The 16,512-nt window shown below is 42.1% G+C and overlaps 1 protein-coding gene across 1 annotated transcript in view; it reads left to right on the forward strand.

Annotated features, from left to right (window-relative positions):
• The window catches only part of LOC120027058 (CUB and sushi domain-containing protein 3-like), a 704,521-nt gene that overhangs the window by 356,514 nt on the left and 331,495 nt on the right, over positions 1-16,512 (forward strand). The window contains exon 10 of the mRNA XM_038971903.1: positions 14,309-14,430. Coding sequence (XP_038827831.1) covers positions 14,309-14,430 — 122 coding nt within the window. The remainder of the gene's footprint in view (positions 1-14,308; positions 14,431-16,512) is intronic.

The raw sequence follows: 16,512 nt of genomic DNA on the forward strand, positions 1-16,512 counted from the left end.
TACACTCTTTTGGGGGGATTTATGTCATTTTATTTTTATGTTTTTTTTTATTTACCTTTATTTAACTAGGCAAGTCAGTTAAGAACAAATTCTTATTTTCAATGACGGCCTAGGAACAGTGGGTTAACTGCCTTGTTCAGGGGCAGAACAACAGATTTGTACCTTGTCAGCTCGGGGATTTGAACTTGCAACCTTTCGGTTACTTGCCCCAACTAGGCAAGTTTACCTAGGCAATCGAGTTAAGAACAAATTTTTATTTACGATGGCAGATCTGTATAGAAGCAGCTTTTACTTTATGGTTAATAACAGCTGATGGCGTAGAGGGTTGATTACGGTACTGTTTATGTGGTAGTTTTACACCAAACTAAATGTGCACCAGTTTGGGAAACGCTGTCACCCTGATTAAGGCTCTATGCTAAAACACCGTAGGTGTTTTTCAATACGCTATATGCTTTTTATATGTAAGGCATTTTTAATGGACATAGAGCATGTAAAAACACCTACACGTTTACACTTTAAAATCCACCTGAGTGCCTGGACCTTGGATTCTTTAAAGCATTGAACACTTTTTTTGTTGGATTGTATGTATCTTGTTTTTCTTATTTAGCAGTCTAATCGGTTTTATACTGGACTCTGCTGTTGTGTTCCCTAAGAGGGGGGTTCCTACAGTATGTCAAGAGTCAAAATCCATCTAAATGAATTATCCAAGTTAACTCTGAAAGTCTCTCAACATAAAATGAAGATTCGTAGGTATGATGATACTTCGTGGTCACAGTATCAGGGGTACAGTAGTGCTCTTTCTTGATTCAATTTGAGATCATTATTATTCAGTGAGAGAAGGTTGTTCGATAGAGAGGATGTGCTAAAACTTTGTAATCTCAGAACAATTTTCAGTTTGAACATTCAATATGGCTGTCTTTCTTATTTTCATGAGTTGTCTGGTGGATATTGCAAACCTCCCATCAAACCAACACTTAACAGTTCACTACTGTATATAAAAACAAGTCACAGGCACTTTTGATCTTGTTTCTTGTCAATTGTCAACTCTGCAATGTCCTTGTGTCACACAAATGACTTATCCGCCACCATATCTCAATGCATTACAGTATGTCAGTGAACACTAGTGCCATATGGCCACATGACAACCAGACAGCTGGTTAGGCCGATATGCCCACACATTCTTCTCACTTCTTTCAGTACTTTAGTCTGATTGGCAGTGTCTTTGAAGCATGTAAGAGGGTTGATATGACTAAATACATCCAGGAAGTGTATGATATCATGACGTATAACCCGGCTGTATCCACTGCCAGTTGGACTGTATTAGGAGGACAAAAAATATTCCCTATTTAGTGCACAACTTTTGACCAGGGCCCTTAGTGGTCTTATTAAAAGACATTCACTATATAGAGAATAGGGTAGAGAATAGGGTCGTTTTTCAGTCGTACTTGGACTCTGTCGATTAACAGGGACAATCCAATAAATAGACGTCAAAAGACAAAACATACTTTTATTGTATTGTGTATGGAAATGATGAAGTGCACAGTGGTCTAATGCACTGCATCTCAGTGCTAGAGGTGTCGCTACAGACCGATAGGGTGGTGCACAATTGTCCCAGAGTTTTCCAGGTTAGGGTTTGGCCGGGGTAGTGTAAATAATAATTTGTTCTCAACTGACTTGCCTAGTTAAATAATGGTTAAATAAGTAAACAAAAAAGAGTCAGGACATCCTGTTTTTGTTTCTTTAAAACTAGCAAAGCAACATTTGAATGTGTACATGTACAATATATACCACAGGAGGTTGGTGGCACCTTAATTGTGGAAAACGGGCTCGTGGTAATGACTGGAGCGGAATTTGTGGAATGGAATCAAATACATCAAACACATGGTTTCCAGGTGTTTGATACCATTCCATTTTCCCATTCCGGCCATTATTATGAGCCATTCTCCCCTCAGCAGCCTCCACTGATGTATACAGTACCATTCAAAAGTTTGGACACACCTACTCATTCAAGGATTTTTCTTTATTTTACTATTTTCTACATTGTAGAATAATAGTGAAGACATCAAATCTGTGAAATAACACATATCGAATCATGTAGTAACCAAAACAGTGTTAAACAAATATATTTTATATTTGAGATTCTTCAAAGTAGCCACCCCTTGCCTTGATGACAGCTTTGCACACTCTTGGCATTCTCTCAACCAGCTTCACCTGGAATGCTTTTCCAACAGTCTTAAAGGAGTTCCCACATATGGTGAGCACTTGTTGGCTGCTTTTCCTTCACTCTGCGGTCCAACTCATCCCAAACCATCTAAATTGGGTTGAGGTCAGGTGATTGTGGAGGCCAGGTCATCTGATGCAGCACTCCATCATTATCCTTAGTCAAATAGCCCTTACACAGCCTGGAGGTGTGTTTTGGGTCATTGTCCTGTTGAAAAACAAATGATAGTACCACTAAGCGCAAACCAGATGGGATGGAATATCGCTGCAGAATGCTTTGGTAGCCATGCTGGTTAAGTGTGACTTGAATTCTAAATAAATCACAGACAGTGTCACCAGCAAAGCACCCCCACACCATCACACCTCTTCCTCCATGCTTCACGGTGGGAACCACACATACGGAGATCATCCGTTCACCTACTCTGCGTCTCACAAAGACACAGCTGTTGGAACCAAAAATCTCAAATTTGGACGCATCAGACCAAAGGACATTTTCCACCGGTCTAATGTCCATTGCTCATGTTTCTTGGCCCGAGTAAGTCTCTTCTTATTATTGTTGTCCTTTAGTAGTGGTTTCTTTGCAGCAATTCGACCATGAAGGCCTGATTCACGCAGTCTCCTCGGAACAGTTGATGTTGAGATGTCTGTTACTTGAACTCTGAGAAGCATTTATTTGGGGATTCATTTCTGAGGTACAGTTAACTCTAATGAACTTATCCTCTGCAGCAGAGGTACCTCTGGGTCTTCCTATCCTGTGGCGGTCCTCATGAGAGCCAGTTTCATCATAGCGCTTGATGATTTTTGCGACTGCACTTGAAGAAACTTTAAAAGTTCTTGACATTTTCCGGATTGACTAACCTTTATGTCGTAAAGTAATGATGGACTGTCGTTTCTCTTTGCTTATTTTTATTTAACCAGGTAAGTTGACTGAGAACACATTCTCACTTACAGCAACAACCTGGGGAATAGTTACAGGGGAGAGATGAATAAACCAATCGTACGCTGGGGATGATTAGGTGACCGTATTATTGCCAGATTGGGAATTTAGCCAGGACACCAGGGTTAACACCCTTACTCTTACAATAAGTGCCATGGGATCTTTTGTGACCACAGAGAGTCAGGACACCCATTTAACATCCCAGCAGAAAGACAGCACCCTACACAGGGCAATGTCCCCAATCACTGCCCTGAGGCATTGGGATATTTTTTTAGACCAGAGGAAAGTGTGCCTCATACTAGCCCTCCAACACCACTTCCAGCAGCATCTGGTCTCCCATCCAGGGACTGACCAGGACCGACCTAGCTTAGCTTCAGAAGCAAGCCAGCAGTGGGATGGATGCAGGGTGGTGTGCTGCTGGCGTGCAGGGTGGTATGCTGCTATTTGAGCTGTTCTTGCCATAATATGGACTTGGTCTTTTACCAAGTAGGGCTATCTTCTGTATACCACCCCTACCTCGTCACAACACAACTTATTGGCTCGAACGCATTAAGAAGGAAAGAAATTCCACAAATTAACTTTTATCAAGGCACACCTGTTAATTGAAATGCACCTCATGAAGCTGGTTGAGAGAATGCCAAGAGTGTGCAAAGTTGTCATGAAGACAAAGTGTGGCTACTTTGAAGAATCTCAAATATAAAGTATATTTTGAGTTGTTTAACACTTTTTTGGTTACTACATGATTCCATATGTGTTATTTCATTGTTTTGATGTCTTCACTATTATTCTACCACGTAGGAAATAGTAAAAATAAAGAAAAACCTTGAATGAGTAGGTGTGTCCAAACATTTGACTGGTACTGTACATATATACATAATGGTAATAACACTGCTGCCATAACTGTCCTGTGTATAGTTAGGGAGACTGCTGCTTCTGCCACTAGCTGTAAATGATGTATGATGAGTTTTTCTGCGGACAGTATTACAAATTGCACCTTGAAATAGGCAGGCAATGTTCCGCGGCCACTTTCCGTGTGTGTATGTGCGTGTGTTGCGTGAACATGCGCGCTTGCACCGGCTTACCTCCTTGTGTGTGTGCGCGTGTCCCTCTCCCTGTTCGTGTTTGTCGGTGTGTGAGACCAGTGTGCTCCTGTTTGGAAGGGAAAAGGCAAAGTACCTTGGGTCAGGGTTAATGATGTCATTGATCATTCTCAGTGGCCATTGTTTTTTAGGTTACTTTGTACCTCCCGTTCCTCCGAGTCGCCAATCAGACCAGCTAATCTTTATTCTCTCTGCTGAATTGGCTCGTTTTCCCCCAGCGGAAGGTCAGCCTGAATGTTGGCGGACATAAAACACCAACAATAGGATAGAAAACAAGCTAAACAAGTAAAACATGTGCAGGGTGTTTTATCAACAGCAAACGACTAATTATCTTGATGTCTTCAAGTGTAGGCTTATCTCCCTGGCTTGGCATCCCTGACTGGGAGAGCTGGGTCCCCATTAAAATACTGTAGACAATAACAAAAAGAGGAGGGTCCGCAATCTGGATCTCTGAACTGTTAATTTGCCTAACAAAAAAAACATGAAAAAACAAAGGGACATATTTTAGAGACTTTATTTTGCCTCTCCCAGCACACATGATGCCATTATCCCTCAGTGTTAGATGAACCAGAGAGTATAGCCCTGTCTTGTCCCTCTTGTGAAATCATGTTCCTTGTTTGTGAAGGTGGGGGTTAGAAAAGTAATGAATTGTTTGCTCACCATCGTGTCCCTTAATTGTATAGATCATTTCTATCTGGCTGCTCGGCGTGCTTGCTATAAGTTACGCCATGCACCCAGCAGGGAGAGCCAAGGCTCTTCATTTAGTAAGCAGTAATTGAGCTGTCAGTCCATGGAACACAGGCATGCCTAGATCTACGTCCCCTAGATAGAATACAGATTCTGTTTCACTGAGGCCTAGCTGACACTGTCCGCCCCCAAAACTCAATGGTTACAAATCCCATTTCTATGTCCATACGTTGTTGTCACGGTGTACATGTGGAGACGGACACCCTGAAGCACACTGAAGGATGGAGGGACTAGCTAGTGAGACTGACTTTGAGGACTTTTTAATACCACTCTTAGGCCATCACTTTAGTGATACTGCTTATGTTGTGTTGACTACAGTGACAGTGACAGAGATAGAGAGGTCAAAAAGAGAAATAAATTGAGAGAGAGAAAGAGAGAAAGTGACAAACAGACTGAGATAGTGAACGAGAGAGAGAAAGAGAGATGGAAAGGGAGACAAATAGAGAGTCAAAGATGGAGACAAAAGACACAGGGAGTGAGGGAGGTAAAGGGCTCATGCCTTTATTACTTGGCCACTACTGTGGTACAGTGAGACAGGAGTGGGTGTGAGGTGTTAGTGTGTAATCGGGTGTGTAAGCACCATGTTACCAGACACTGTGTGAGGTCTGTGTCTCTGTCTCCGGGGCCCTGCAGGCTATCAGGCCAGCTGCCTTCACCACTGGGTGAGATCTCTGTCTACTATCAGGCCAGCTGCCTTCACCACTGGGTGAGATCTCTGTCTACTATCAGGCCAGGTGCCTTCACCACTGGGTGAGATCTCTGTCTACTATCAGGCCAGCTGCCTTCACCACTGGGTGAGATCTCTGTCTACTATCAGGCCAGGTGCCTTCACCACTGGGTGAGATCTCTGTCTACTATCAGGCCAGCTGCCTTTACCACTGGGTGAGATCTCTGTCTACTATCAGACCAGCTGCCTTCACCACTGGGTGAGATCTCTGTCTACTATCAGACCAGCTGCCTTCACTACTGGGTGAGATCTCTGTCTACTATCAGACCAGCTGCCTTCACCACTGGGTGAGATCTCTGTCTACTATCAGGCCAGCTGCCTTTACCACTGGGTGAGATCTCTGTCTACTATCAGGCCAGCTGCCTTCACCACTGGGTGAGATCTCTGTCTACTATCAGGCCAGCTGCCTTTACCACTGGGTGAGATCTCTGTCTACTATCAGACCAGCTGCCTTCACCACTGGGTGAGAGCTCTGTCTACTATCAGACCAGCTGCCTTCACCACTGGGTGAGATCTCTGTCTACTATCAGGCCAGCTGCCTTCACCACTGGGTGAGATCTCTGTCTACTATCAGGCCAGCTGCCTTCACCACTGGGTGATATCTCTGTCTACTATCAGGCCAGCTGCCTTCACCACTGGGTTCCAGGAGCACTGAGGACAAGACTCCCCGTGGTGGAGACATACACGGACACATCAACAGACACATGCTTAAACAGAGACACACACAGAATCATACACACACAGATTCACCTCTCTGTCTCTCTCTCTCTCTCTCACACACACACACACACACAAACACACACACACACACACACACACACACACACACACACACACACACACACACACACACACACACACACACACACACACACACACACACACACACACACACACACATACAAACAAACAAAAACAATAAACAAACATGCAGACACAAAGAAACATGCAGACATACTTACAAAGTAAATTTAAATAAATGAATTAGGCCCTAATTTATTGATTTCACATGACTGGGAACATGGTTGGGGAGTAACGGATTACATGTAATCTGTTACATGTAAGGGATTACAAAAAAACAGTAACTGGAATCTGTTACGTTACCAGCCCAAATTTTTTTTTGACACTTCTCTGTTTTCTCAATGACATTTAAATCAGCATTGAAAAAAATAGCAATTTTAAGTTTGTTTCACCTGAGCGAGTCTGACCACAAGTCAGAGACCACTATGATGACACACCAAATGTGTTTGATCAAGAGCAAGAATAGGCTTTTGTAGGCTACAGTCCAAGCTATGTCTTCCAATGGTGTGACTCCTTTCGGCATCCGAAGATTATCCAACATGAATAAACGCTTGGAGGTAAGGATGACAGCAGTGGTGTAGTCTACAGCGATACGGATATGAATTGATGTAAATCACACTGCTGCGCTCTCATTTAGCTATTTGCGCCTTACGGATTGTGGTTGTTATGGATGGCTGTTCTCAAATCCAAATGGACACATGCTCAAAATCGCACACTTTTGATATAATTAAAGGGGCAATCTGTAGTTCCTAGATCCATTTTGGACTTATAAATTATATATACAGTATATATACACTACCGTTCAAAAGTTTGGGGACACTTAGAAATGTCCTTGTTTTTGAAAGAAAAGCAAATTGTTTGTCCACTAAAATAACATCAAATTGATCAGAAACACAGTGTAGACTTTGTTAACGTTGTAAATGACTATTGTAGCTGGAAACGTCTGATTTTTAATGGAATATCTACATAGGCGTACAGAGGCCCATTATCAGCAACCATCACTCCTGTGTTCCAATGGCATGTTGTATTAGCTAATCCAAGTTTACCATTTTAAAAGACTAATTGATCATTAGAAAACCCTTTTGCAATTATGTTAGCGCAGCTGGAAACTGTTGTGCTAATTAAAGAAGCAATAAAACTGGCCTTTAGACTAGTTGAGTATCTGGAGCGTCAGCATTTGTGGGTTCGATTACAGGCTCAAAATGGCCTGAAACAAATAACTTTCTTCTGAAACTCGTCAGTCTATTCTTGTTCTGAGAAATGAAGGATTTTCCATGCGAGAAATTGCCAAGAAACTGAAGATCTCGTTCAACGCTGTGTACTACTCCTTCACAGAACAGCGTAAACTGTCTTTAACCAGAATAGAAAGAGTAGTGGGAGACCCTGGTGCACAACTGAGCAAGAGGACAAGTACATTAGAGTCTCTAGTTTGTGAAACAGACGCCTCACAAGTCCTCAACTGGCAGCTTCATTAAATAGTACCCGCAAAACACCAGTCTCAACATCAACAGTGAAGCGGCGACTCCGGGATGCTGGCCTTCTAGGCAGAGTTGCAAATTAAAAGCCATATCTCAGACTGGCCAATAAAAAGAAAAGATTAAGATGGGCAAAATAACATTTCTTTTATCACTTCTTTAATCAGCTCCGATACTGTTGTTGGGAGAGAGGGAGCAGAGACATGCACGTACACACACACACACACACACACACACACACACACACACACACACACACACACACACACACACACACACACACACACACACACACACACACACACACACACACACACACGCACACATTACATACTGTAGAAACACATGAAGTATAGGCCTATCTGTGCACATTAAACAGTAATTAAAAACAGATTCCCACTAGGACCATGTGATATTGGAATATAGGGCTTTTTAACACAACAAAGCCAAATACTGTAAATGAACTGAAAGTATTGATGTACCGCTAATGTGTGTTATTGAACTACAAACATCTTATACCTCAAAATACATCTGCAAGTAATCTCATCTTTGATTTTCCTACACAGTAAAAAAAAAGCCTGGTTTGAAAGGCCTTCGATTTGTTTGAAGCTCAAACTCAGGGCTCGGTTGAGATAATCTGATATCATTCAGAGGAAATGGTTCCAGAAACTATTCAGCCTGTTCAGATGAACACAAACACGATCCAAAGGGGAAAATTGCAACTCACACTCAAGAAATTGTATGATATTCTGAAATGGGCATGTTTCCCACTACACGTTACAGAGAAATAAGCCATAACATAAAAGGTATAAAGTCATTGTTTTCTCGTTGGCATCTCTTAGCTCTCTTCAAATAGAATACCACCTCCACTGCCATCATCACAGTTGAAATCATCAGGGCCCGTATTTATAAAGAGTCTCAGAGTAGGAGTGCTGATCTAGGGCTCCCGTGTGGCACAGCAATCTAAGGCACTGCATCTCAGTGCTAGAGGTGTCACTACAGGCCCTGGTTTGATTCCAGGCTGTATCAGGCTTCTTTAATCAGCACAACAGTTTTCAGCTGTGCTAACATAATTGCAAAAGGGTTTTCTAATGATAAATTAGCCTTTTAAAATGTTAAACTTGGATTAGCTAACACAACGTACCATTGGAACACAGGAGTGATGTTTGCTGATAATGGGCCTCTGTACGCCTGAACAATCAGCTGTTTCCAGCTACAATAGTCATTTACAACATTAGCAATGTCTACACTGTATTTCTGATCAATTTGATGTTATTTTAATGGACAAAAAATGTGCTTATCTTTCAAAAACAAGGACATTTCTAAGTGACCCCAAACTCTTGAACGGTATTGTATGTGTATATATATATATCCATTGATTATTGAAGAATATGAGCTTAGTTCAACTGTTACACTCCATGAGAACCCAAAATATAAGCTTGTTTTTCTCCAATGTTTGTTAACATTGTAAATGTAAACACACACTGTATAGACTCATAACATGGTTAAAACAATATTTTTGATATCAATGTTACTATCCATAGCTATGTCTATTAATCTGAGAGTGAGTACATTTCTCCAGGCCAATCCCTCCGTTTGTTACCAAAACAGGCAGGGTGTGGGTTTTGATATTGTTTCATCTGTGGATGTGCCCTTTAAATAGCTGCATATTATCAAGATATCCAAGTGTCACCAACAAAAAGGTGAACAATAGTCCTATTGCGCTTGCAGCATATGGCATTCATTTTTCACATGTAAATAGCACTTTTCAGTACTGCTCAAAGCCATTCCATGAGCTTAGCATTTCTTTTTCAACTTGAATCAACGAGCCCAATCAGTCCTCCATGACAACAAAATCATAAACAACAGAGTAGGACTGGCTAATCTAATCAATCCTTAGTTTTGGGGTCATGCTCAGGCAAAACAATTTGGCTAATCTATACTTTCATATTTCAAAGTCCTATTCTTGAAGATCAAGGGGTATGAAATATATTGGAATGACTGGAATTATGATAGACTTTGGTTTTTAATGTAAATATATAATTTAATCATATTATTATACAGTATGTAGTAGAAAGCGATGGGTTAGAAGAAGTCTACATAACCAACCCATAAAGTAAAATCTAACATCCATATATGGCCAGATATGTAAACTTTAACATTGATTTATCCTGCAATAGATGCCGTTCAATTGGTAACAATTGGCTTCTTCTAATGCCTCTTATGGGGAAAGTAATCTACATGTAATCAGATTACGTTACTGAGTTTGGGTAATCCAAAAGTTACGTTACTGACTACAGTTTTGGACAGGTAATTAGTAACTGTAACGGATTACATTTAGAAAGTAACCTACCCAACCCTGACTCGGAATACAGATATGCATCTGTTGGTCACAGATACCTTAAAAGAAATGGGCCTCACAATGGGCCAAAGAATCTCATCATGGTATTTCTGTGAATTCTAATTGCCATCGATAATATGAAATTGTGTTCATGGTCCGTAGCTTATGCCTGCCCATACCATAACCCCGCTGTCACCATGGGGCACACTGTTCACAAAGTTGACATCAGCAAAACGCTCACCCACATGACGCCATACACGTGGTCTGCGGTTGTGAGGCCGGTTGGACATACTGCCAAATTCTCTAAAACAATGTTGGAGGTGTCTTATGGTAGAGAAATTAACATTTAATTCTCTGGCAACAGCTCTGGTGGACATTCCTCCAGTCAGCATGCCAATTGCCATGCTCCCTCAACACTTGAGTTATCTGTGGCATTGTGTTATGTGACAAAACTGCACATTTTAGAGTGGCCTTATATTGTCCCCAGCACAAGGTGCACATGTGTAATGATCATGCTGTTTAATCAGCTTCTTGATATGCCACAACTGTCAGGTGGATGGATTATCTTGGCAAAAGAGAAATGCTCACTAACAGGGATGTAAACAAATTAGTGCACAAAATGTGAGAGAAATAAGCTTTTTGTGCGTATGGAAAATTACAGGGATCTTTTATTTCAGCTCATGAAACATGGGACCAACACTTTACATGAGAGAGAGAGAGAGAGAGAAAAAAAGAGTCCCCCCATCCAGCTGGGGCTGAGTTCACAAACCTGTTCTACTAACACACTGAAGCCTCAGGACCAGAACATCCAATCAATCAGAATAAACCAAATTACAACACAGTCAAAAGTCAAAACAAAACTACATTGCTTATTGGGAAGCACAAACACAAAGCAAAATGCAGTGCTATCTGGCCCTAAATCGACAGTACACCGTGGCTAAATATTTCACCATGGTTACTGATCAAAACCTTAGAAAAACCTTGACAAAGTACAGGCTCAGTGAGCACAGCCTTGCCATTGAGAAGGGTAGACACAGGAAAACCTGGCTGCCTGTAGAGGAAAGGCTGTGCAACCACTGCACAACAGCAGAACCTGAGACAGAGCTGCATTTCCTGACAAAATGTAAAAAATATAAAACAATTAGAGAGTGTCATTTCCCCAAATTTGAAACCCTTATTCAAGGTTTCAAAGACCTCTCTGATGAGGATAGGCTACCAGTCCTGTTGTGGGAGGACGCAGAGAGCTGTGGGTTGGCAGCGCACTACATTGCTGCCTGCCATAAGTTGAGGGACAGTGTCTGACAGACCAATCAACCTGCACATGTACTCTACTGTATGCTTATTGTTATTGTTGAATGTATGGTTATTTTGACCCTTGGTTATTGTTGTTACTGTTGTCCCGTTGACAATTTTGATTCTCATTTTTATTTTTATTTGTTTTTTATATTGTAAATATCCAAAATAAGCTTTGGCAATATGTACATTGTTACGTCATGCCAATAAAGCGAATTGAATTGAATTGAATTGAGAGAGAGAGAGAGAGAGAGCGAGAGAGAGAGAGAGAGAGACACACACACACACACACATACCACATTCCACAGCACCATAGAATAAATCCCCTGATTCCCACCTCCCTCCCTGAGCCCATTGTGTATGTTTGTTCTCTGTGTTTGTGTCACAATCCCCCGATCCCGTCACACCTCCACCCACCTCTCCTCCCCTCCCTTCCTCTACGGCACTTTCTTTCTCGCCGTGGTACCCTGACCTTTAGCTGGCCACTAAATCACTGGCTGGCTGTCACCCACATGTCTGTTTGTTCCTGCGGCTAAAGGCTGTACAAACTAATTAAGGAAGATGCCACTTGAAATCATGCAGAAAATTGCCTAGATCTATATTTTCAGGACAGCCCAAGGGTACGCAGAGTTAATCATGAATTTCAATTTAACTATTCATTGGTGCTCTGTTTTCTCTCTCTCTCTCTCTCTCTCTCTCTCTCTCTCTCTCTCTCTCTCTCTCTCTCTCTCTCTCTCTCTCTCTCTCTCTCTATCGAGGACTCTGTCTGTATCTCTTTCTCTCTCTCTTTTTCGGTGCGGATCTGTTATTGCTCTCCCAAGATGAGATTGTAATAGGAAGTGTGTTGCGTTTATTTAAAAAATGAAGACTAATTAGCAAAGTCGTATTGAGAAGAAGAAATCTTATTCCCCTTACAGACACACAATGGGAATGTCATTGCTCTCATAGCTAAGGCTGATGAGATAGTTGATCGACTCCATGTCTATTATTTCCTGTATTTTAAACATTAGTGTGGGGATTGGATGATTAAAGAGCCCGGTGACATTTGTTTTATTGTAGCTCACCAGCTCAAGGATATTACATAACCTCCAAAGTGACAGTCGTTCACATCTCTTATTATGAGGACGACTCAGACACTATAAATACCCAGGAAAGACATTCTCTGCTTGCTTATTGGCTTGTAGTATTACTGAAACACTTCCTCATCTCTCCTGGGTTAATCCTATTGAAATAGAATGAATCATGTTAATAAAGCAGAGACTGAATGGGACACGTTCTACTTTTACTTCCTGCTTTAATCCTATGAGTACACTCAAAATAGCTGCTAGTCCACACATTATGGCATCATTGACTTGAATGGGGAGGCCCGTTTTACTCATTGTAGTTATGTGGTTGATACCGGAAGTACTCCATGTCTGGCCCTGGATGTCAAATCTATGTTTGAAATTCAATGGAATGTGCCATAGCAATGGTAACAAAGTACCTACAAACTACTGCCCACACAGGGGAAACATCTACCAGTGAAGGAGTCTACCTGGTAGATGAAGTAGCAGTAGTGGTATTTGATATTACCCAAAACCATGTTATGACTTTATCTGACCTCTTGTGTAAATGGACCCCAATGTAAGGTTTCTTGAACTAACCCAAGTGCTTTAAAGTTTGTGCGTCATGTGTGACCGTATAGTGCACTGTATTCAAGGCTACTTGTGATGCCGTTGGTCTCAATGTGCCAGTGACTTTCTGAGCAGACCAGCAGTGTGTGGATTATACCTGAGGGGTCTACAGAGTCATCAGTGTTGCCACCTTGCTACATACAGAAATAATGACTTATTTATTTTCAAAAGCAATCAAGATGTCAGAGACTGATAAAACCTGCTGTCTATAGTATGTAATAGGAAGGTTATGGGCCCTGTTTAAAAGTAGTGCACTAAATAGGGAATAGGGTGCCATTTGAGACTCAACCAGAGCCTTATCTTCCCTCCATCACAACATTGTCACTTTGGCATCGTCGCTGATGAACGGCACCAATAAGAAAGACTTTATAGTCATAGTACTGTCCTGTTCCAGATTAATATTTCAGAAACTTTGTTTTAGCCTGTGTTAGCCGCAAGCCCAGTAATCTTTGATAGCTGTCAGTGCATTTGGAAGACAGGCAGGACAGACGGGACACAGACAAGCCGTGTCTGTATTTAACAAATAATGACTGGTGTTTCTCCATTAAGATAATGAATAAGGTCTTGGTGTTTTTCTTTCGTTTGCACTGAGTTTAACTTGTTCAGCTGTCATGAAATTAGTCATCTGAGTATAAAATGATATTGCAAATTCATGACAACTAAAACCCTGGCCTTAAATGACTTGTTCTGGTTCAGATAGCAGCAGGCTCTATAGAGAATATGTTGAAGTATAATTATGAGTTGAATATAGCTCAAGTAAAGGGGCCCTGGTGTCTTGACGATATCTCATTAATACGAGCATTCAATGTGAGCTCAATACAGCTAAAGCGACTACCTACACATGCACGTAAGCACACACACACAGCATTTGGCAAAATCTGTCTCCAATTAACCACAACTTTTGTGTTTGTCAGGTTGCTAAATGTCAGGCTCCAAATGAATAACCTTCCTTAATTTCTTTATTTTTATTTTTCTCTTTCATTTCCTTTCACAGTGAAAACATGCGGCTCTAACCTTCAAGGTCCTTCTGGTACATTCACTTCGCCCAACTTCCCCATCCAGTATGAGTCCAACGCTCAGTGTGTCTGGATACTCACGGCCACCAACCCCAACAAGGTAGGCCAGACTTTACTACTGTTCTCTCCATCCACTGTCACACTGCTGAGAGAGTGAGAGAGAGAGAGAGAGAGAGAGAGAGTGAGAGAGAGAGTGAGAGTGAGAGTGAGAGTGAGAGTGAGAGTGAGTGAGAGAGAGAGTGAGTAGAGGCAGGTTGGAACTCACTACCGAGTTCCAACCTGCCTCTATTAGCAACGTCAGTGCAAGAACTGTTCATCGGTAGCTTCATGAAATGGTTTTCCATGGCCGAGCAGCCGCACACAAGCCTAAGATCACCATAATGCATTGCCAAGCGTCAGCTGGAGTGGTATAAAGCTCGGCGCCGTTGGCAGTCCGACAAACAAATCTGGGTTTGGCAGATGCCAGGAGAACGCTACCTGCCCCAATGCAGTGCAATTGTAAAGTTTGGTGGAGGAGGAATAATGGTCTGGGGCTGCTTTTCGTGGTTTGGGCTAGGCCTCTTAGTTACAATGAAGGGAAATGTTAATGCTACAGCATACAATAACATTCTATATGATTCTGTGCTTTCAACTTTGTGGCAACAGTTTGGGAAAGGCCCTTTCCTGTTTCAGCATGACAATTCCCCCGTAAACAAAGCGAGGTCCATACAGAAATGGTTTGTCGAGATTGGTGTTGAAGAACTTGACTGGCCTGCACAGAGCCCTGACCTCAACCCCATCGAACACCTTTGGGATGAATTGGAACGCTGACTGCGAGCCAGGCGTAATCGCCCAACATCAGTGTCCGACCTCACTAATGCTCTTGTGGCTGAATGGAAGCAAGTCCCCGCGGCAATGTTCCAACATCTAGTGGAAAGCCTTCCCAGAAGAGTGGAGGCTGTTATAGCAGCAAAGGGGGATGAGCAGGTGTCCACATACTTTTGGTCATGTAGTGTATGTGGTAGTGATGGCCTGAGGTCACACACTTAATGTGTTGTGAAATATGTTGTGAAATATAAAATAATGTTTTTAAAATTGTATAACTGCCTCAATTTTACTTGACCCCAGGAAGAGTAGCTGCTGCCTTGGCAGGAACTAATGGGGATCCATAATAAATACAAATACAAATGCAGCTAACCGACTCCCCATAAAACCCGTTGGGCCAATGAATGTCAATGAATATCAACGATGAACACCAGCAAGTGCAGTATATGGTCAATGGTGTCAATGATTGTTTATAGTCACCCCTTACAAAACCAAATACTCTGGTCATTTCAATTGCTCTCAACGAGCAATCTGCAGGGAGGGAGGGAGAGGTAAAGGGAGACGGAGAGGAAGAGGCAGAGAGAGACAGGGAGGAAGGGTGGTTTCATTGAATGGGATGCATGGCTGATAGCAGTGGTGATAAGATGACAATGTCAATGAGTGTCAGGTTGGACAGCCTGTGAAGATAATGAGTTACAGTACTTTAGGTTGTATCTTACAGAGGGCTTTTCTCATTGATCTTTTTGCTAGAAGGTAAACAAGAAATAATATATCTGAAACAACATACGTTTTTTGACAGGCATATTTTATAGTTTCGAAAAAGACCACCCGGTGTTTGTTATTTTCTTTTGAATGAGGATTAAATGAAAGACACTGTACTGTAATATAATATTAATTCTACAAAAAACTGTTTTTGCCTTTTATTATGTAATGCTCTATAGTCCCAGCCCTAGCTTCTGAGAGGATTATCAGTCAGTGATCACATCCCAAATGCACCCTATTCCCTATATAGTGCACTCCTTTTTACCAGGGCCAATAGGGAATAGGGTGCCATTTGGGACACAGTAATGGTCCAGTAAAGGGCACGTGAAGGGGTGGGCTGCCACTACCGCTGCATACCTCCTCACATCCTCTTCTTCTTCCTCCCCCTCCTGCTCTTCCCCCTACCGGTCTATGATTTTTATTCCAGCCTCACTGCCTACCTCTCTCAGGGTCGCCTGCCTGCCGAGATGTTGTTGAGCATAAGCAAACATGCTCTCTGGCTCATGCACCCGTAACCCGTGCCTCCTGGCCTCCCATAAGATCCGCCTCTGCCCTCTCTCTCTCTCTCTCTCTCTCTCTCTCTCTCTCTCTCTCTCCCTCTCTCTCTCTCTCTCTC

The sequence above is a fragment of the Salvelinus namaycush genome, chromosome 32 (genome assembly GCF_016432855.1).
Source record: "Salvelinus namaycush isolate Seneca chromosome 32, SaNama_1.0, whole genome shotgun sequence".
Lineage (NCBI taxonomy): Eukaryota > Metazoa > Chordata > Actinopteri > Salmoniformes > Salmonidae > Salvelinus > Salvelinus namaycush.